Below are 22,110 nucleotides of genomic sequence, written 5' to 3'. Positions count from 1 at the left end.
TAAAGTTTATTGTTACCCCTTGAACCTGCGTTTTTCCATGGGATACAACTACAGAAAGGACTGAAGTCCAATAAGAGAGTGATTCAAGGCATGCAGTTTGAGCCAGATATCCAAGTGGCTCTTTTTATGTGAGTGAGACCAGTATTAGAGTCTTAAGATTGTATCTTACATTATTACCCTATGTCTCTTCCATCTGTTTATTTCCAGATTGTGATCGAATTTTGGTAATATTACTACTGTACTTTTCATTTATTTATTTTTTATTTGAGTGCTCTCACCATCTGTATTTTTGTCACTTGTATCTATTTAGTGGTTTCTGTGGCTCCACTAAGGTGATTGTAGCACCACTATCACTTTTAGGATTCTTTCACCAATGTATTTGATTGTTATTCTCCCCGGTTACTGACCAAGAGGTGGCTGCTCTTCTCTTTTCCTCTTGCCCACTCGATCCGGTTCCATTTCACCTTATTAAATCTCTCTCCACTTGTCTCGTGCCTTCCTTAAAGCACATCTTCAACTGCTCTCTTTCTGGCATTGTCCCTGCTGACCTTAAACATGCTACTGTAGTACCTATTCAAAAAAAAAAAAAAACCTCGACCCGTCCACCCCATCTAACTATCATCCCATATCCCTGCTCCCTTTTTCCTCAAAGCTTCTGGAAAGACTTGTCTTTACCCATGTGTCTCAATTCCAACTCTCTCCTTGACCCTCTTCAATCTCAGATTGCACATATCAAAGTTACCAATGACCTAATCGCAGCTAAATGCAAAGGCCACTACTCCATACTAATTCTTCTTGACCTCACTGCTGCCTTTGACACTGTTGATCATGCTCTCCTTCTTCAAACTTTTCAGTCACTTGGTCTCTGTGACTCTGTCCTCTCGTGGTTTTCCGCTTATCTCTCCAAACGCTCATTCAGTGTCTCCTTTTCTAATGATACCTCCTCCCCTCATCCTGTCTTGGTTGGAGTCCCCCAAGTCTCTGTTCTTGTTCCCTTCTATTTTCTCTTTATACTGCCTCTCTTGGCAAACTTATTACCTCTTTTGGATTCCACTACCACCTGTATGCTGATGACACCCAGATATATCTCTCCTCCCCGGACCTCTCCCCTGCCGTCCTGCAACGTGTCACTGATGGCCTTTCTTCCATCTCTGACTGGATGTCCTCCTGCTTTCTGAAACTCAATATCTCTAAAACTGAGCTCCTTGTCTTTCCTCCTCCTAATACTGATCCTCCTCTTTCGCTCTCCCTTCAAGTTTGTGGTACCCACATCAATCCATCCTTGCAAGCGCGCGGTCTTGGCATCATACTTTATTCTGGCCTCACATCCAGCATGTTACCAAATGCCAGGGAGTGAGATGGGGCAGCAGGGGGCCCAAGTAAATGATTGCCCAAGGTCCAATCAATATTAAAGATGGCCCTGGCTATGTGGGTCCTCACAAATCGCTCATCCTTAAGCTTCAGCCTGTGTATGGGATCTGTTCTACTGGGCATATCCAAAGGACTAGGCAGATGTCTAGGAAGTCAGCTCTCCCAAGACTAAACAATAATCAGCTAAAAAAAACAAAATTTTTTAGGTTTTATATGATCATAAACGGTCAATAGATCTGTGCTGTAACATACCTGTATTCATGGTGGGGCTACCCAAAATGCTGAAGTCAAACGTACCACTCACTCAATTGTTAAGCCCTTTCCACTAGACCCTTGAGAGTCTTTTCCTATCCCCTGTTGCCCTTTTTGGTCCCCACCCAGATATGTCCTCCCCTTCTTATCCCTTTCAGATGGCCAGTTTCAGGCCATTTGTATACAAAGTTGGTAACCCTGTCTTTTGTCCCTACCCCACATCATCTTAGCCACATTTTGAGTGAATTTTCTAGTATTCGTGTACTTTGAGCACATGTAGGTCCCTCTTGTGTTCTGTGTTAGACCGGTTTATCTTTGCTCCACGGTATGTTACCTTGTCATTCAGTGTGTTTGTTTTAAAAAGGTATTTTCAGAAAAGTTACATCTGTTCCAAATTCACAAATTAAAGAATTAAAAAAAAAAAAAAAAAAAAACATACATATGTATATAGTAGGTGAACTCCAGTCAGTTTGATACAGAGCAATCAAGGTGCACATAAAAATAGGTAAACTTTAAAGTTACATTTCCAAACCATTTATTTAAGAATACTGCAAGTAGATTACAAATTGTGGTTGCAAAACATTGGAGCATTCCTCCTAATGGTGGGCTCAGAACTTGGTTGATACTTAGACTTTTTTGGTATGTTTTAGAAAATGCATGCTGGAACTTTGCCATGTGGGACAAAGGATAAAAAGTGCTACTAAATATGCTGACATTTACTAGTACACATTGATAGTTTAAGTGCCATTCCCTTTAACAGAAATTCATTACATCACCTATATGCTACCGCAACATGTTAATCTGACTCGAGTGGGATATTTTTTTTTTTTATCTTTGTCTTAGCCAGGGTAGTGACTGCCAGGTGAAACCCTGTTACGATCTTTCACTAAATACATGATCAAGGTGTTTTTCTTTAATGTGGTATATTGTACTTGTGTCTAAACATGTCCCTTAAATACAGTAATATTTTATTTTTCCAGAAATGAAGCAAGTTGTGTGTCCATATTTAGTACAAGCGCTTATACATTTGCAGGGAATATAAAATGTTAAGGATGCTAAGTGATCTTTCTATTAAGCAAAAATCACTAAATCAAAAACAAAATAAAAAATTCACATTAGCAAGCTCTCCTTGATTTTACATTTAGCAAGGATCCTTAGAAATGTGAGGATATGAACTGGAGACGCTTAAGAGTTCTTCTGAGGAATTTTTATAGTGACCTGCCGAAAGAAGCAAAAAAATAAATAAATAAAACAAAAATAAACAGTCAGGGGCCTGTGTATAACCAATTATTTGTTTGCCCTATTTCTAGACTATTCTAATATTACATTTCATATATTACAGTCATTCTTCTCCCACTTTATTTGCTACTGGTAATTTACATTTACTACTTTAAGGAAATCTATGTCATAATACATCTCCACCCTGAATGTGAAAAATATATAAATTAGTATGCATTCATTTGAGAGGTAGATATCGTAAATAAATAATAAAAAAAAAAAAAGACACTAGACAAATAATCACAATAGATGCATAGTAGCCCTGAACTTACATTTTTCACTTCTGTGTAAGCCTCCAATCCATATTCCCCAAGTTCTCTCCCAGTTCCAGAAGCCTTGTATCCACCAAATGGGGCTTGAGCTCCGAAAACATCATAGCAATTTACCCTGCAATGGAAAGAAAGGTTGTTTTTTTTTGGGGGGGGGGGGGGGGCAAGTCTGCATGTTAAGGTTCACTCAGATTTGCTGGAGGCAGGCCTCCATGCATCAGAAAACCCAGGCAAAAATACATTTCTTAATTATGGCTCCCATGATTGTGGTGGGAAGTTAAAAAAGGAGAACTAAAAAAAAAAACCAACAACCAAAAAAAAAAACAACAACTTCATACGCAAACAGTGCACTTCTAGTGGTAGTGGTACTTCTTGTTATAGAATGCCATTGTGTAAGGTTTTAGAACATAACCAAGTAATTGACAGACAGTTAAATGACCTGCTCAAACAAGCTTACCATCTAAGAGGAATGGGTAGAAAGTTAAGAGTAAAGAACAGATCAGTAGAGCTCATTTTGGGTTCTAGTTAAGGTTATATATGTGGTGTGTAGAGGAACACCAAGTCCGACCTAGTGCCAAATAAAGTCTACCAATGTTAAGTAAAACTCTTCGAGTATCTGGACTTATTTCCTTTCTTAGTATTGTATCAGTACATTGTAAGGGATTTTTAAATTGGCTTTAGATAAAATTTTATCAAGACATACTGTACAACAGTTCATCGGAAAATAAAGCTTCTGTTCTGTGTACTGACTTATATTTGTCTCGTTCTAGCTTACCAGACAGTTCCAGCCCTCAGCGAATTAGACACATAGTTTGCTTTATCAATATCTTTGGTGAATACAGCTGCTGCAAGACCATACATTGAGCTGTTTCCTCTCTCAATCACTTCCTCGATCGACTTGAATTTCAGTATTTGCATCACCGGTCCAAAAATCTGTCAAATTGAATCAGAATGTCAAAATAAATCAAAATATTCTGTTGACTAGAATAAGTCTAGCTTCTGATTGAATAAGTTTAAAAAGACAAAATGGCATGTGATACAAGACTAGAGATTGCATGATTTAATCACAAAGCCACTTTGTTGGCATAGTCATGTGTTAATGAAGTAGCAGCCAGTATTTTAGAAATCACATATAAAAAAAAAAAAAAAAAAAAAAGAGAGCTCCCCACAGGATTATTCATTAAACACAGGATGGACAGTGGTTAAAATGACTGAATTCAAACCATATTTGAATGTTTCTGTTTTAATAAATAAATATGGTCACAACTCGACTGAATGAGCACCAGTCTGTCAGTAATGTTCAAGGACTGGTATGAGAAAAAATAAAAATCAGTAACTTATAAAGTATTTTAGTACAAATACAAACACCAAATTTAAACCAGATATTGTCTGGAGACAGATCTATTAACCATATTCCAAAATCACTTCATCTCTGACATGGGTTGTTTCCCATTTAGCAGTGCAAGAAGTGGACAGGGGAAGAACTTAAATCCCCCCGCCCCTCTAATCCCCCCAAAAAAGAGCCTCCAGTAAACCAAACACTTGCAACTAAAAGAGGCCCAGATCTTCCATACCTCCTCTCTAGCAATGGTCATGTTGTCAGTCACATCTCCAAAGACCGTAGGTTGAATAAAATAGCCTCGGTCAGCAGCAGGGTTCCCACCACACAGCAATTTGGCACCCTCTTGTTTCCCAGCTTTAATATATCCTAAAACTTTATGAAACTGATCCTCGTCAACCTGAAATAGAGCATTAGCCAGATTAAGAAAGGGACAGGCAACACGTACTTCCCAGGTTTAAGGCTATAGACGCATTTTTAACATATTTTAAATTTTTTTGAGATGGGGCACGGAACTTAAGAAAATGCTATATTTTTTTTTTTTTTTTTTTAAATGATCGGAGCAGCTTTCCTGTAGTTAAGTGCCCAAAATGGTATTTTGATTTCTTCTTTTCCTTAAAAATAAGTTTACTATAAGTTGACTTTTTCACCAATATTCACTATATAGTAAGAGAAGCATTTAATGAAGACAGATACTCGAAGAGTATGCTGTAAATATTTCCATCTCACCTGGGGTCCCTGTTCAGTCTTAAAGTCAAAAGGATTTCCCACAATCCTGTTCTTAGCTCTATGTACACTCCTTTCAACAAACTCTTTGTATATATCTTCCTGTACGTAGGTACGAGAGCCAGCACAGCAGCACTGGCCTTGGTTAAAGAATAGGGCAAAGTGGGCCTGCTCCACAGCCCAGTCCACTAGAGAAGAGGAAATACAAAGCCAAAACAAATTTGAGGGTCTGGAAGTGAAGCAATTAAAAAAACAATAGAAGTTAAACAGGTCTTTAGATCACACAAAAATTACAAAAAAAACTAAACAATTGTATAACTTATAATAGATTAATGACCAGGTCAGGTAATTAGGAGCCATTGGAGTTAAGCCAAAATTGATTTATGGAAACATTTACTACATAGCAAAGACGAAAAAAAAAAAGTTAATGAGCCACTTAATGGAAAGTGTTCTCCAGGAAGAATCATTTCAAACTGAAGATCAAATTTTGACACTGCATTAGATAAAATGTAACTGCAAGCATTTTTAAATATTTCAATTTAAAACTTTGTGTTCTAGCTGGCTGGTGTATAATATCAGATAGTTGGCGTTAAATGGCACATTTTCCAAACTGAACACTCATGGAAACTTTTTATTAATTTACCAGAAAATTTTAAAATCTCATCCAGTAAGAATCCAGCCTCAGGAATTTAGAAAAATGCTCGATTACATGCTGTGTTGTCATATCAATGGTCTTAGTTTCTAAAATCATCAGGCCTTTGTAATTTTGTATTTTTCCAAAAACCTCAAGAAATGTTGTGCCATCCTTTACCATCTGTGAAATAAACTAGGCACAATAAATATATTTATATATTTTATTCTAAAATACTTACAGTCTGCATCAGAAAATATTATGTTTGGACTTTTCCCACCAAGCTCCAGAGTCACTTTCTTCAAGTTGCTATTACCAGCTGCCTGCTGGATTAAACGACCCACCTAGAGGAACGCAATATAGAAGTAAATCCGTACATTGGCAGTGATCCAGTCTTTACTAAATCCCATTTACAGTGTACACAAAGAATGTGTTTTTACAAATAGGATAAGCTGCACTTAATAGGTGTTCTAGCCAGAGGTGGCTAATTCAGATTTTAAAGCACTTAGAGTCTCCATTTCTGTGTCCAATAAATAACAGGCCCATTATGGACATGTGTTGAAGATCCTGCAGTGTGAGAGGCACCTACAGTCATATGTGGTGGACATGCCCAAGATTCTTTATTATTTTAGTGTCAGACAGGGGGAAAAAACACATTAAATCAAAACGCCAAAAGTTATGCAGTGCAATTCAGAGGTATTAACACTATTCAAAATATCTATTAAAGGACCACTATAGGCACCCAGACCACTTCAACTCAATGAAGTGGTCTGGGTGCCAGGTCCATCTAGTGTTAATCCTGCAGCTGTAAACCTAGCAGTTTGAGTGAAGACAGATACTCTAAGAGTATGCTGTAAATATTTCCATCTCACCTGGGGTCCCTGCTCAGTCTTAAAGTCAAAAGGATTTCCCACAATCCTGTTCTTAGCTCTATGTACACTCCTTTCAACAAACTGCTATGTTTACATTAGTGTTATCCAGACTCTAGTGGCTGTCTTCCCGACAGCCGCTAGAGGCGCTTCTCACTGAAAATCAGTGAGAAGACGCTGAAGTCCATAGGAAAGCATTGAGAAATTCTTTCCTATGGACTGAATGCGCACGCTGCTTTTGCCGCGCCGACATCGGCAGAGGGAGGAGAGTTCCCCAGCGCCTAGGGGGCCTTCATCTCTCTATCACACCCCGGGCAAAAACTAGATTACTCTTGCTGCCATACGGTTTAATGTGCCACACTTCTATGTGCTTCTGACCAAGGTTAACAATCTTATGGATGATCTTTGGCCTTTAATTCTACCTCCTCCTATCAACATTTGGGATAAATGGTCAGAAAACCTTGGAATCAGTATGCCTTAAGGCAATGAAAGCACAATGCTGAGCTTTTGCCTCATAGAGACTCAATTTTCGCTTGTCCTTTCCCGATTACAATATTTTTTTTTTATTTTTTTTTTTTTTTTTAGGGATTATCACCATTATTTGTTCTAACAATTTTGCAACTTTGAACCAACAATTTAAGTCTCCAGAATTACTGTACATCGTTTTTAAAGAAACAGATAACTGGATTGTGTTTATTCAGAAGGAGTCTTTTCCGAATTAGGTTTCAAAGCAGACCTTAACTGGAAGAGTGGATAACGCTTGCTTATACTTAACATGCATCACAGGGCTTAGCGGGTCTAAATGTGAAGACTTATGTAGTTAATAGCATTAGCTCATTGTGTATAATTCCAATTATGAAAGTCTCCAGTGACAGGTAGTCGTATGAGCATACAAAATGTCTAGAACATCTTAATTACAAAAATAAATAAAAATCTATATTTAATAAACAAATATAAAATACAGAAGGTTCACAAAAAGTTACAATTTCGGTATCCATAGACTTGAAAATACAATGATCAAGGAAGGGATTGTATACCAGGTCTACTATATGTTACACAGATCATTCTTACCTCTGTAGAACCAGTAAAGGCAACTTTATCCACATCCACATGAGAGGAGATGGCAGCTCCAGCAGTGGGACCCATCCCAGTAATAATATTCACAACACCTGGTGGAAATCCAGCCTAGTAGAGTAGAGTCATTTCATTAGACCATTTGGGCTACTGGTTGTACCCTTTGTACATGCAGCAATTGTATACTCATACTGAACACTGTTGCCCAATAAGTTTAAAATAACTTACTTCTCTGACAAGGCTCGCAACATGAAGTGCAGTGAGGGGTGTCTGTTCTGCCACTTTCATGACAATCACATTTCCTGTGGCCAAAGCTGGGCCAAATTTCCATGCCAGCATCAGAAGAGGGAAGTTCCACTGAAATAAGAAGAGACAATAAATCAAGGATATTAGACGTGTGGAGCTCATGCATGTTTACCAGGCTGTATCTTCGTTTTATTCTCTGCCCTGACTTTCTCATCACCTTCTTACATACACATCTGAAGAAGTGAGGGGGAACAGTCCGGTTAACTTCTCCATCCTCCAAACGGTTTGCCCATTTAGCTATTCCCAGTGTTCAAAATGTTAGAGTCCTTGTACCATAACCGATACAATAAGCAGTAGTGGTTATGGTACTTAGAACGTCCTTTTTTATAGAATCCTTTGGAAGGGATACTACAAGTATACTATAAAAATATAAATATAAAATAAAAAATCTTTTACAAGCATGGTCTTTATTGCCATTGTTTTTACAATGTTCAGCTTGGTGTAATTTGAGCTATAAAACTGTAAACCATTTCTAGTTAAAATATTTTAGTTCTGCGATGCAGCAGTTTCAAAATTTACAGCATTTTAAGCAATTTGTACATATAGTTTTTCAGCATTTCAAGACAAAATTTTGCAAAAGAAGAAGCAGGGAGAGATTACATTGACTGCCTCTAATGTTAATCTACTGGACAAACAATGAATAATAGAATAGTATTTTGTTAGTTACTTAGTATAATCTAAAACGATTTGCACGGTAGGACGCTTAACTACCATCTGCGGACAGTATTGTGTATTATCCAATTTATCTTATGCGGAAGTCCAACCATTTGGAGAGCAAGCTACAGCATTAGCCCATGTGATTCTCCGGATGAAAAACCAAGTTAAACCAAAAACACAAGATGTTTATCAGCTAACACTCCCACATTATCCTAGCAACTTCACCAGACACCAATATCGTCTCAGAAGCTAAACAACCCCTCCTTATTCACATGTGCTATGTAAATGTACTGTATCTGGTGACTGCTACGCACAGAAGATTACCTGTCCCTTTACAATCATAGAAACCACAATATCTGCAGGCACCAGTGATTAAGTACACAGCAGTCAACTCAGCTACTAGAGATTCTCTCCATATACCAAAACACTGTAGATACACTCGGCACTCACAGAAACAGACTAAATCTTTATCCGTCTCTGCTCAAGAAGCGCAAGTAAACCTTTGTGTGAGTAGACTCTCCAGATACCTCAAATTCAAGTGTCACATTTCCATTCCACAGAAATTAAGATAATGTTTTTACTCAAATTAGTTATTAAAGTAGTTAATGGAAGCCATCTTCACAGCACTGCTTACATTTAGGCCTGAACACTACTTCTGGCACTTAAACTTTAAGGGAAATCACACTACTTTGTGGATATACCCCAATGAAGATATGCATGCATTTAACTATGCATTTATTTTCCATTGTACATCTAAAATAAGCTGGCACCAACACATTTTGGACACTGTTGGCTCCCATGATAAATAAAAAAGGACAAGTTCCTATATTGCTAAAATTCCCTTTGTTTCCAAGTTGGATTAAGGATGTCAGAGTTTATTACCAGGCAACACACCTACAAAAGGTGGTGGAGTGATCTAAAGCTTTTGAATATGCCAAGAGGCCACCAATGTATGTTCTGTGTTTTTCACATATTGAAAATTCAATAAACACTGATTTACAATATTTAAAAAATAAAAATACTACCGATTATTCCCTTGCTCACCACCAACCATAAGACTGACAGGGATCGGCTGAATGAAACCTAGACCCCGATCATAAAAGGCCAGACCACAAGCTGACGGACACTCACAACTTGGCGCAATATTACCTAAGCAATCTACCTAAGAGATATGCATAACCTTATGTTTTGTTTTACTATTTACTGCACCTAAGTTTTATCAGTTGTATGTGTATTTTGTGGAGGCATTAGCTGAGCCAGACATGACATTTCCAAGCAACATGTTACTAATCTAAATCTCAGATCTATAGCGTGTATTTTCAACTACAGCTGTGATATGGCTGCAGATTGGGTGTGCATTAGTTTTCTCTCTCCATAGTACTACCCACCCTGAGCGAATTACCAACATATGGAGAAGCATATTGTTTGACGTGCGGGTTGTTAATACGCTGGTGATGCTCAATTCACTTAACTCGCCCTTGCCCTTTCTGTATGTTTATACTCTTGACTCTCACAGTTGAGCATTTAATTTTACCAGCGCACACTGTAACGTTACCATGCATGTTAAGCGTCCACTTAATGTTCCTTTAGCCTGTTGGCGCATGTCAGGGCACCCTATGTGACCCACGTATGTTTACTAATGCAGAACTAGGTTATGCTTCCTGAGTTAATATATCCTGTATGCTAAACTTAGATGGCGACCCTCATAAAACTCTAATATTCCCGTTTGCTAAGCAAGACCAATTTCTTTACCTACTAGTTTAATCTACCGACAATTCACATGTTTTTATGTCCTCTATGCTAATGTAAATTGGAGCGAATCCAGCCTGAATCGTGCTATATTTACTAACTGCATGTCTAGGAAATTATATTGTATTTTGCTATTCCTTTGACTTTCTAACACGTCATGCAGTGCCCATGAATATATTATGTTGTTCCCGAACGACAAGTTCACAATTTAAAAAATGAAGCATCGTTATCCCAGAAATGTAAGTTTAAAGCTGATAATGTTTAAACCCTCTACTGTAATCAAACTATACGTTTCCCTCCTTCTCTTCTATACCCCATCAAAAATGCTTCAATAAAAGAAAGATTGACAAAAAAAATAAAATAAATAAAAATTTTTTAAAAAAGCCGACAAAGCTGCAGATCTCTTGACCTCATCCCCATGTGTGTCCAATCACTGACTTCCCAATGCAGCTAAATGAGAAGTCTCTGCAAGTGAGTAATTGTTGCATCTTAAGCTTCACTGAGCTCATCTAAAGCAATTTAGGCGTTTGGAAAGTTACTTTAATTCATTAGGCTTCAAAAATAAATAAATAAATAAATAAAAACATACCGGGATGATCTGTCCACAGACGCCAACTGGCTCATGCCTGGTGTAGGTAAAGTAGTCTCCATCAATAGGAATGGTTTTCCCATGCCACTTATCAGCCCATCCAGCGTAATATCTAATGCACAGAAACATATTGCATCCAATCAGCAAGAAAAATCCAGGATAATGGGTAGTAAATGAACCAACTGATAGTTATGTGTGTCTACAAACTATCTGTATATACTAAGTAACGTGTAAGACCTTTTACTTACAATGCTTCAGTTGAATCTTCAATAGCCACCCTTAGAATAGATTAGAGCAATGGAGTTAAAGAAATGTGCTGCCACTGGACAAGTCATCTCCCACAAGGGCCACAGATCGGTACTGCCAGATGCGAGTTTGTGTACACACACACACACACACACACACTTAGAAACTGCAACAAACTCCAAAACACAACCACACAAAACTAGAAAAGGCACACATTACATAACAATTCTAGTGGCATTGATGTCTTAGTCATTTCAATATGGCATGGATCTCTTATGTAATTAGACAGAACATCATCAGCTGTAATAAGTTTCTCAAGCACTAGATTGTGATGACAGCAAGAAATGGATTATAAGGAGATAAACTGCCTGGTTGTTCGACTTCTCACCTTAAACATTTAAGCACCAAATCCAGATCCACTGCATAAGAGATGGCATAAGGCTTTCCATTATCCAGCGTCTCCAAATTCTTGGGGGAAATAAATAAAATACATTATCTAGGAGTGCAAAGTAAAGCGGATTTTCAGTCATGCAGCAATTCGTGTTAGAGCAAAGGTTTGTGCAATTCAATCAAAATTCAATAATTAGCCCCCACTGCCAGTAAAAAAAAATACTTTGTCTGGGTTTTCCTTTCCTCTCAGACTGTGGAGGAAGAATGAGCCATTTGTGGATTCCACATAACTGGAGATCCCCATCTGTGATTCAAACTCCGTCCCATATTTAAAACTATTAAGGAATGTGTTGTCACAATAATATTGCATATTCTTCGATAGCAATGCTCGAGTGGCTGAAGGCATATTTGACAAGAAAGTGTTTCTGGACAAGTCCAGTAAGAGAAGAATACTCCGTCATTAAGTTCAAGAGGGCTTGTCCTTCATAGTAAAGCAGAATGTATTTTTATTTTTTTTAAGTTCTGTACAGTTTTGGAATTTCTCCATCAAACCCCTTTTCAAAAGGAGGGTCTCTGGCTGGTCTATGCAACAGAAACCGTCAAATTGAGGATCTATTACCTGCTTAGAAAGCAGCAAAATCCACTGAGGCTGTGGTGAAGGTGGGATAGTCCCACCATCTCTAACTCAGCTACGTAGAAGTAGAAAAATGTAATGGGATCAGTGCACAGCTATATTTCCTGCTGTGCCCTTTGAATGTGCAGGCAATCTTTTCCAATGAGTCTTGCTTCCATTGATAATCAGGAATATCTCAATTAAAAAAAGAATTAAAAAACAAAACAAGTAGCCATAGTTCCTGCATAGTTATCAAATAGCCAGAGCTAGCATATAAAGAGTCTGATGCTAACCATCACATTAACTTGGGTCTCTTGATCAAATAGACATGCACGTTAGGTAAAATTGCTTGATATTTCTGATAATTGCTTAATGAGAACACAAAACACAACACTGCAATCTTCCATGGAGATATGGTTACCTAGGACTGCAGATAGAATAGTAAACAAGATAAAATATTTTAAGTCTTTGTTCTCCCAATGTGTTACCAACTACAACTTTCACTCCTGGCAGCACAACTTCAGGTATACATCCTCAGATCAACCATCACCATGACCTCCACTTACAGCTAGGATGGCTCTGTCCCGTTCAATGAGATCTGCTAGGCGGTTCAGGAGAACACCCCTATGTGAAGCATCCATTCTCCTCCATGGCGATCCCAGTTTAAACGCATCTTTAGCAGCCTTCACAGCCTTGTCCACATCTGCCTACAAAGATGGTTAGAAAGTTAGACGACCTGACAATGCAAGTAGTTAAAACATACACAATGCCACAACATGTTCTAAGAGTTAAAGTAGTACTCAAAGCACCATAAACACTACAGCATGCCAGAGTGGTTATGGTACCAGAAGATCCCTAGCATCTCCCCATCATTACAAGACGTCAAACTGTTTTCTTTGCTGGTCACTTCCTCCATCATGAGCCAGAAGCTTGGTCATTGGGTGAGAGGCAGCTGATCTCACTCTGCCAATGAGCTCTAGAATTGACGGCCAGAAATGCCTCTCCAGATAGCGAGTCTACATGTGAGGACCCAAGTGCTTCCATATACAATTCTTTTATCAGTGCATTCAACTTTCATTTGTAACTTGTACAAAACTATCAAAAAGGTTTATAAAAATAAATAAATGCATTATATGGATAACCTGGTTCAGTGTGTCAGGTTTGCAAAATAAAAAATAACCACAAGGTGTTACCAGGTGCTGCATTGTGTGCACCAGATTTTCATTAGATTCTTCATTTCCACGTTAACAAAATATAAAATTTTAGATCATACACAATCAGTAGAATATACCGTTGTCCCCAGTTTCCCCCCATATAATTGTGCCCAGGTCACTTTGTATTTGCTGGAAGCATCATCTGTTGGAAAACTTTGAGCGACTGATGGCTAATCTGGATTAGTAGTAACAGGTGAAGGAAAACAAATTAACACAAACTATTACTTCTTGATCTTTTTTACTTTGACCATATGGCCTTCGTTAGTCACAAAGCAGATTATGATTTATTAGATCAATCTGCTTCTAGGTCAGGCCTGAGAGGTTTCTCACTGCAACATCAGTCTATTATCTACTTACACTGCCACCAGCTATCAATCCCCTAGCTATAAGCAAATACTCCAGGAGAAAATATATAAAACAACCACCTATTTGAGAAATACAAGTTTTATGAATACCATGTGTTAATATTCGGTCTTAATTTTAATGTGGTCTCAGCTCAGCCAAGTAAAAAAGGTGTTTATTTACAGTACATTTAGGAGATTGTTGTGAATTTTAATACAGCTATAAAATAAAGACAAAAAACACATACAACACTGGATGCCATATTTACAGACCCTGGAAGATTTACTGCACCAGAGACCTACAGGCCTGTTATCTAGTGGTCCAGAAAAGGTCATTGCCTCCATACTTAGTGAAATGGTGGCAAATTAAGTGTAAGGACTTTTACCTAAAACCCCCAGTTTCTATATTCCTTTTCACCTTCAAATCTGTTTAACCAATCTTCCTTTTGACCTCTTTTGTGCTTTTCCATTCTTCTACTTTTAGGTCCTCTTTTCTTGAGGGTTGCACCGTTCCTGTGGAACGCTCTTCCCTCCTCCGTTAGATGCTCACCCAGTCTCCACTCCTTCAAAAAAAATCGTTAAAAACCCACTTCTTCATAAAAGCGTATCAATTGAACCGTTAATTGCTCCCGACTGATTCCTCTTCTGCAACTGTCACTAGTCGCAGGGATCGCAGATCCAAGAATAATTAAATATTTTATATAGGAATCTCCTTACACAAACATGTCCTTGCCCCTTTGTTCTATGGCTGTCACTTCTGCTTAGATATCCTTGTACTGTTGTTATTAACATATGTACTGACCTTGCTAAAACAATAAAAGATCAAAAATATATAAAAACAATTTTATTTGGCCCCCATTAAATGCATCATGGAATATCAACTTCCTGTTGGGACATGATAAAGACATATCACGCAATTCTGATCCTCCTATTGCATTCAATTAAATCAAAAGGGAAGATAAAACACAGACAAGGTAATAGATCGGATTCTCCTAATCCCCGACTCAGACTGCAGTTCACAAGCATTTGCTCTGAGCAGCTAGATTAGCAGCGGAAATGATCTGTACAATACATGCATTAAATGTTTAAACCGAACAATATATTTGCTCAAATGAGGAAGAGTCTCATTTAGAGGCTGTGAGCAGAGACAGACGTGAAACTGCAGCTATGTCAGCTTTGCAACACATAGAACCCAGTACCAGGAAGTCAGGTTCGATTTGAAATCACTTCGGAAGTAAATATATGGCAGCATTATCATTCTTCCTGCTAGCGTATTCTGTTTAAAGAACCATTTCAAAAAGTTTACAACATAACTGTCGAGGTTGTTTGTGCAAAACTACATAAGCCTTCATTAACTGGTATGCTTATCCCCTTAAGCACTTTAAGAAATGTTATAAACAGCACAGAAAACAGTAGCACCAACTGAAAAGGGTTTAAAAAGATAGGAAAAAAAAAAAAATTAAATTTGCTCAACTGGCTCATCCACATTTAACCCCATGTATTCTGCAAGAGTAGAAATGTTGATGCTTACTTTATCTCCCTCTGCAACGTGGCAGATGACCTCTCCTGTGGATGGGTTAATTGTTGGGAAGGTCTTCTTGCTGACAGCATCGTGCCATTCATTGTTAATAAATAGCTGAAAGAGAACAATTCATTTGAAAAGCTAAACACCATCAATTTCTGGGTTCTAACAAAGAAAATAAAAAAAAAGCTGTTGCACACGTTTTACGGCAGAGTCTTTGAATTTTATTCATACAAGGTGGTCTCTAGGTCTGATGACCCACATTATTGCACTGTACACTCAGATATGGAGATCAGGACTCAGGCTGCTAGTAGCTCTTATAACAGAGCATGTCAGTAGTGGATGGAAAAAACAACAAAAAAAACAACAACAGATGTAGGTTTAAAAAGTTGAGTGCCATTACATTGAACCCATTGTGTTTATTCAGTGAGAGCAATGTGTCACCATTTTAGTCTTAATCCTTCACTTGGCCATGACTGCCATTGACAGAATCTGATCTATATAATGTCTCTATAAGACCACAATTTGCATTATTGCTACATTGTTTTCCGGAACAATAGTTACTAAACAGTCATAATATTGTTACTATGCACAAACTTACTACTATGCAAATAACCATTGCATTTTACTCAGACGATTCACAGTATAGGAATTACCGAGATCACAATGGTTACTATTGTGCTTGTCAATGGGACGTTCATTAATTCTTGTACCAGCCCTGCAATTTCTAGTTATGCCCCTGTCTATTTGAATGCATATTAATCAATAAAACTACATTATGGGTTTATCTGTATACTCAAATTTATCCAGTTTTAACAGACTATTGCAATTACAGATCAAGCAGCACGAACTTTAGCTGGAAACAGATGTGTAGGCCACAGGTTCTCAACCTGTGGTATGCGTACCCCAGGGGATTCGTGCACCACAAGCATGGGGTATGCCAGGAGCTGGCGGACAGGTCACTTCAGGGCCCACCAGGAGGCTGCTGGCTGTGAGCCAAGGCAGAGTAGGCACATTCTTACTTTGATGGCAGGTGCCTACTTTGCCCAAATATGCTGTCACTGATGCGGGGAGCCGGACCCAGCATCACTAAACAGTGTTCGAGGGAGCAGAGCACTAAGACCATAAGGATGACAGCAGCCACACGGGACCCTAAGGAAAGGATCCACTCCATCTCTCCCAAAAGGTAAGAGGTGGGTGGACTTAAATTAAAATAAGAAAAAGAAAATTATTTGCAAGTGTCTTCTGTGTGAAAATATTAAGTGTATTAGATTTTCATTTTCTGACTTGCATACTTTAGAGTAATAGTTTATATACTCCTTACCTACACAAAATTAACATTGTCATTTTCAAAATAGTCTTTACTACCTTTTATAAAAGGCTTGTTCTCCAGTATGGGATTACCTAATATAAATATCAGTGTCAACACATTTTATCTGGAATTTAAATCAATAGAAATTACTCTCTCAAGATAGGAGTATTTAGGAATTTCTTTTAGACCGGCAAGGGTACTTGTCCGTAAAAGGTAGAGAAACACTGGTGACTTCCCACAAAACTGTGTTTGTGAACAAAAGCTGCACCTTGCATTCCTTCACATTAGTGGTTATCAGTCCTCAGAAAGTATCAGCAGAATATTATGCCAATTAATCTCCCTTTGCAAAGAGGAATTTTTGCAGAGTTCTAAATATACCTAAACATATATTTATTTTACAAACAGATTTGCCTCAAGTTGCTTGCCGTCCAACAGGTTTTTTTGCTATCTTTTAAGACAATAAATGAAAGGTAACAGTATTAAGTTGCCACTGCAAGCAACCAGTTGCAAAAATCCTGCATGTACAATATATGCATGGGCTTTCCGGAAGCGCATGTACAATATATGCATGGGCTTTCCGGAAGCGCATGTACAATATATGCATGGGCTTTCCGGAAGCGCATGTACAATATATGCATGGGCTTTCCGGAAGCGCATGTACAATATATGCATGGGCTTTCCGGAAGCGCATGTACAATATATGCATGGGCTTTCCGGAAGCGCATGTACAATATATGCATGGGCTTTCCGGAAGCGCATGTACAATATATGCATGGGCTTTCCGGAAGCGCATGTACAATATATGCATGGGCTTTCCGGAAGCGCATGGGCAATATATGCATGGGCTTTCAGGAAGTGCATGGGCAATATATGCATGGGCTTTCAGGAAGTGCATGTACAATATATCCATGGGCTTTCAGGTTCAGAAAGGTAACCTTGAAACGACTGAAAGGAAGAGATGAACGATCTCCCTTTACCAAATTAGGAGTTATTCCCAGATTCATTTCAACAGGTGAGAAAGCAGGATATGCATTGCTCAAGGCAATATACAGATGAATTAACAGATATTTTGATTGGGTAATTGTGGTATAGGAACACCAGACTGTCTTTCTAGTTCAACTGTGATATGGGAGAGATCTCAACTTTCTCAATCTTCCCGTTAGTGAAGTACTCAATATGCCCAAATGTCCATGGGTTTATTTATTATATAATATTTTCTCTATTGCATTTGCCACGAATGCACTATAAAGCTAGTACTATGCATTTGATTATGGTGGGTGTGCCCCTTCAAATTGTATGTAAAATAATGCAATACCCACAAACAATAAGACATGGCAGCGTGGGACCAGAATTTATCTTCTAAAATTAAGGTATATATATTCAATGTATAAAGGATGGATATATAATAAAGTAAACCGGTCATTACATTAAAGGGACACAAAGTTGTATTCGTGCATAGACCCTGGACATCCAGCTGCGGAAGACAGATGTTTGAGCATGACAGCCTCTCAATCAAGGCATCAGTTGGATTGTAACTTGAATGATTAGGCTGTGGTGATTAGGATGATCAGAGTGTCACCATGGGTTACCACAGCAATGTTCCAATGGGACTTGCCATTAAAGTCAGGGTAGTGTCATTTAATTCAACCAGACCACCAGGGAATGTCGAGTCACCCCTCCGTAGCCAGAAATAATCAGGAAAAATAAAATGCTGAAGCTTACTGTAATTACAATACAGATATATTTTCTAAATTGTCTACTTAAAATAGATGGAAGTGTCTTGCATTTAAAAAAATACTAGCTGAAATGTGCAGTTTAGTGGAAAAAAAAAAAAGGGTGGGGGTTACACCCCAAAAGTTGTTGAGATGCACCATATAGAGATTATTAGTAAGGTCCCCACCATTATACATATGTGTCTGCAGCAGTAGGAGGACATTTTCAATTGTAACCAGCAAAGTATTTGCTTAGGCATTTATGTTATGGAGTCTGCTAGCTGTACAGGAAGGGTTGTCATTAAGAAATCAGTAGAAAAAGCCCAGAGCCCATACACAACATGGCTGCTGTCAGCCTATACTGCTTATAACTTGGCTGTCAGGGTGCATGCATACTGGAGAGGGGGTAAGATTACCCAAAAGGGGAATTTAAAAAATGTGGATGCTTTGAACTTAGTGTTCCAGGCTTACACCACAGGCACTCAAGAGGTTAAAATAAAGTTGTAGCTCCTGCCTTTTGCAGTAAAATAAAGTTTATCTCTGGGTATGTAGCGAAAGGCTTGGGCTGCAGGAACTTGGAAGATATTTATCCAAACTGGTTTTCCCTGCGAAGACTATACCAACAAGATCAGACAAAAACAACTCCTTATAGCAATAACTCATTCACTGCTGGACAAACTGAATAACCCACACTGCACACAGTGGGGTGGGAGGACAAAGCAACCCCCTGCAGCAGTTGTAGAAGTACAGAGCCCATGATGATAAGGCTGTATGAGGGTACTGGGAGTTGGGGTGGGTGTCACTTGCCTCCCCCTTAGTTACAGGACCCCTAGGGGCTGGTTACCTGGTTATACTTGACATCTGCCTTGGGGTTAGGTGCAGGGATGGCGGCAGCGGAGAACCTGCTGACCTGGACCCCCAGGGGCACAGATGATACCCTGGAGCAGAGTGAGCCCAAAGCAGCCCGGAGCATGGTGGTGTTGGAGGAGATACTAGGAAAAAGCTGGGTGTATGGAACCAGGGGGAGGAGGCTGGGCGCTCGGCACCTTTTATTAATACAGCACGTACCCGCCCAGCTGTCACTCCTCCAAAATACACTCACCCCCCTCCTCCCCGGCCAATGAGACCAAGTTCAAGCTGCGGACAGACGGCAGGAGGAGGAGCAGGAGGAGGGGGTGCAATGAAGCCCGCCCTCTGTCAGCTCACTGAGTGTCAGTCCTGGAGCAGTAAACACTCACTGAGGGAAGGCAGGAGTGGCCGCAGTCTAATGAGTTCATGGGGTTTATGTACTAAAAGTTCTTACACAAACTTGTCAGAAACACTTTTAAAAGTTTACCACAGAATTACTCTTTATATGCAACGCCCACAATAATGTGTCAGATTGTGCAATTAACAGGGTTATTCACAAAACACCAGATTTTGTCCTAACAGAATAAATCCTGTGGAAATGACTGAATTCTGACTGCATTGATAATATGCAGATATACTGAAGCCACATGAGGTCCGGATTCTGTCCAACCGATTCTATTAACCCCTTAAGGACCAAACAGCTGGAATAAAAGGGAAATCCTTAAGGGGTTAAATTTATCACTGATATCAGAATCCGAACCAATTTACAGCACTGGAATCGGATATTTATTAGCTACCAGATGGTGGACGAAGATAAACCGTATACATCCAGCTGTGGTGGAATCTCGGTAAAAATAAATTTAGTAGGCCGAGATTACCACGTGGCATGTGTACGTGCATATGCTGACGTATCGGTCGGTAGGTTGCACGTGGCAAGATACGATCAGTAGTGTACGGAGCATGTGCGAGAATACAGGATGTAGTATTCCCCTCCTCCATTGTGCTGGACAAGCCATGCGGTCAAGCAGGAAGTTAATTCTTATTTGTTTTGATTGGTTAAGAGAATGTGCGGGTGGAGCTTAATATGGGAGGAGTTATATGCCTATATAAGGAGCCTGCACTAATGTCCGGGGCTCAGAACTTGTTGTATTTTGGTGACATTAGTCCCTCTGAGTCCCGATTGGTGAACCGAATAAAGAATCTCTTCCTTCCTGAAGAAACCTGTGTCCATCTCTCTGTGCTTGGCTTCCGTCAGTTTCTCCGGTATCATTTGGTGCATTGGCCGGGAAGCTCATCGTTCAACGGTAGCTGAGAAGCAGAGGCGTGAGACGGTCTATCTTTGCCCACGTTCTCTACGGCTGCAGCCCTGAACTTCTGCGTGGACTTCCCTTCGTCTCGGCGCCACTGGTCTGTTGTCCAGGAGATCATCGGCCTCTACGTAGTAAGTGCTGGGGTTTCCCCGTCGATGAGTGTGAACTCAGGTTCAGGAACGAGGAGGTAAGACGACCGCTGTTTTAGACGGCGGACCCACTAGGGGTATACCGATTGTGCGGTAGGCCCATAAGGGGTTAATCTGTGTATGGAATCTGCCCCCTCTGTCGGAGGGAAGGAGCGAAGGCGCACCGCTCAATCCAACGCTCTTTAGTAAGACCGTTTGATTTGGTTTGGAGTCAGGCGGGGTTCTGTGTAAATAGCCCTAGCCGGACACCGGTGTCTTGTCTAGACTAGCGTTCTAGGGTGTACAATTTGTTCGCTAGGTCGGAGGGACCGGGAGACTAAGCGGCGTCTGTGTAAATTCGGTCTGCTAGCTCTCAACCTATCTTGGCTAAGTGGGAAGGCGTGTAAATTTGGAACCCACTAGACTATTGATAGAGTAGAAAGACTAAAAGGGTTCTGTTGTAAATTCCGCCCTCTAGTTCGCTATATGTGGTGCTTGGGCAGTGTGGCTAACCAAAACGGATGTAGATAGTTTTAGGTAGTCCATCAAGGTACTGGCCAATAGATTAGTTGGGATTGTATATGTGATAAAGATTGTTTAGTAACGTGTATATCTTGTTAGATAGCGTGAGCTCTGCCGTCTAGCGAGAGTGTTAATAGTGTGTTGCTGTATTATAGTGCACGGTACCATAACCCTGTATATCGACTGACACTGTATATAAGTACTAATAATTGTCGTCTATTGCATGTCTAACACCATAACCACTAATAATTGTATTGTGACCTTAAATTGTACTTTGACCTATGCTAACCGTACTGTAACTGCTATTTGTAAAAGACGATGTTACTGGGGTGTGTTATAGACGGGTAATTCATATATAGAGAATTATAGCGTGGGTGACGGTATAGTTTCGCCAAAAGGCATAATATTGATTACTTAGTGACTGGTGTAACAGCTGTGTGTGTACGGGAATTCCCTGAGTGTTTTTATTGTGTTACTGTGTACGTTTCACTTGGTAACTGTACCACGTGGTGCTGTTGCCGGAAGAAACGGGTGTGACTGTTGAATAGAGCGTGTGTATAGCATTCGTTGTCAACGACGCTCCATTGATAAGTATGGGCGCGTCGGAGTCGACGATTTTGGATCCCTTAGGATGTATGGTAAAGAATTTTAAAAAGGGATTCACAGTATGTGATTTTGGGGTTAAAATGTCTCCTGCCCGTTTGATCACTTTGTGCACTAGGGAATGGCCTACTTTGGTTGCGGCATGGCCGCCACGTGGCAGTTTAGATCCAAATCTGGTACAGCGTGTACACGTGGCTGTATCAGGTAGGCCTGAACTTTACGGACAGTTTCCATACAT

The 22,110-nt window shown here is 39.5% G+C and overlaps 1 protein-coding gene across 1 annotated transcript; it reads right to left on the bottom strand.

Annotated features, from left to right (window-relative positions):
• Positions 1-2,141: 2,141 nt before the first annotated feature.
• ALDH2 (aldehyde dehydrogenase 2 family member) lies at positions 2,142-19,500 on the bottom strand. Its single transcript, XM_063454243.1, has 13 exons — positions 19,305-19,500; positions 15,446-15,550; positions 12,926-13,066; positions 11,745-11,824; positions 11,111-11,222; positions 8,038-8,166; positions 7,807-7,920; positions 6,108-6,210; positions 5,239-5,423; positions 4,745-4,909; positions 3,946-4,103; positions 3,174-3,288; positions 2,142-2,841 (listed from the first exon to the last, which is right to left on the bottom strand). Exons 1-13 carry the CDS (start codon positions 19,431-19,433, stop codon positions 2,809-2,811), a joined length of 1,569 nt encoding a protein of 522 aa, XP_063310313.1. The 5' UTR covers positions 19,434-19,500; the 3' UTR covers positions 2,142-2,808.
• Positions 19,501-22,110: the final 2,610 nt, after the last annotated feature.

This window comes from Pelobates fuscus, chromosome 5, assembly GCF_036172605.1.
Source record: "Pelobates fuscus isolate aPelFus1 chromosome 5, aPelFus1.pri, whole genome shotgun sequence".
In the NCBI taxonomy this organism is placed as follows: Eukaryota; Metazoa; Chordata; class Amphibia; order Anura; family Pelobatidae; genus Pelobates; species Pelobates fuscus.
The sequence above is the reverse complement of the archived record's forward strand: the minus strand, read 5'-3'. Positions and strand labels throughout refer to the sequence as shown.

Coding starts and splice junctions, on each gene's coding strand:
- ALDH2 (XM_063454243.1), bottom strand. CDS start 19,433: ATGCTCCGGGCTGCTTTGGGCTCACTCTGCTCCAGGGTATCATCTGTG. Junction 15,551..19,304: donor CAGATGTCAAGTATAACCAG/GTAACCAGCCCC, acceptor GTTCTCTTTCAG/CTATTTATTAACAATGAATG. Junction 13,067..15,445: donor ACGTTGCAGAGGGAGATAAA/GTAAGCATCAAC, acceptor CCATCTTTGTAG/GCAGATGTGGACAAGGCTGT.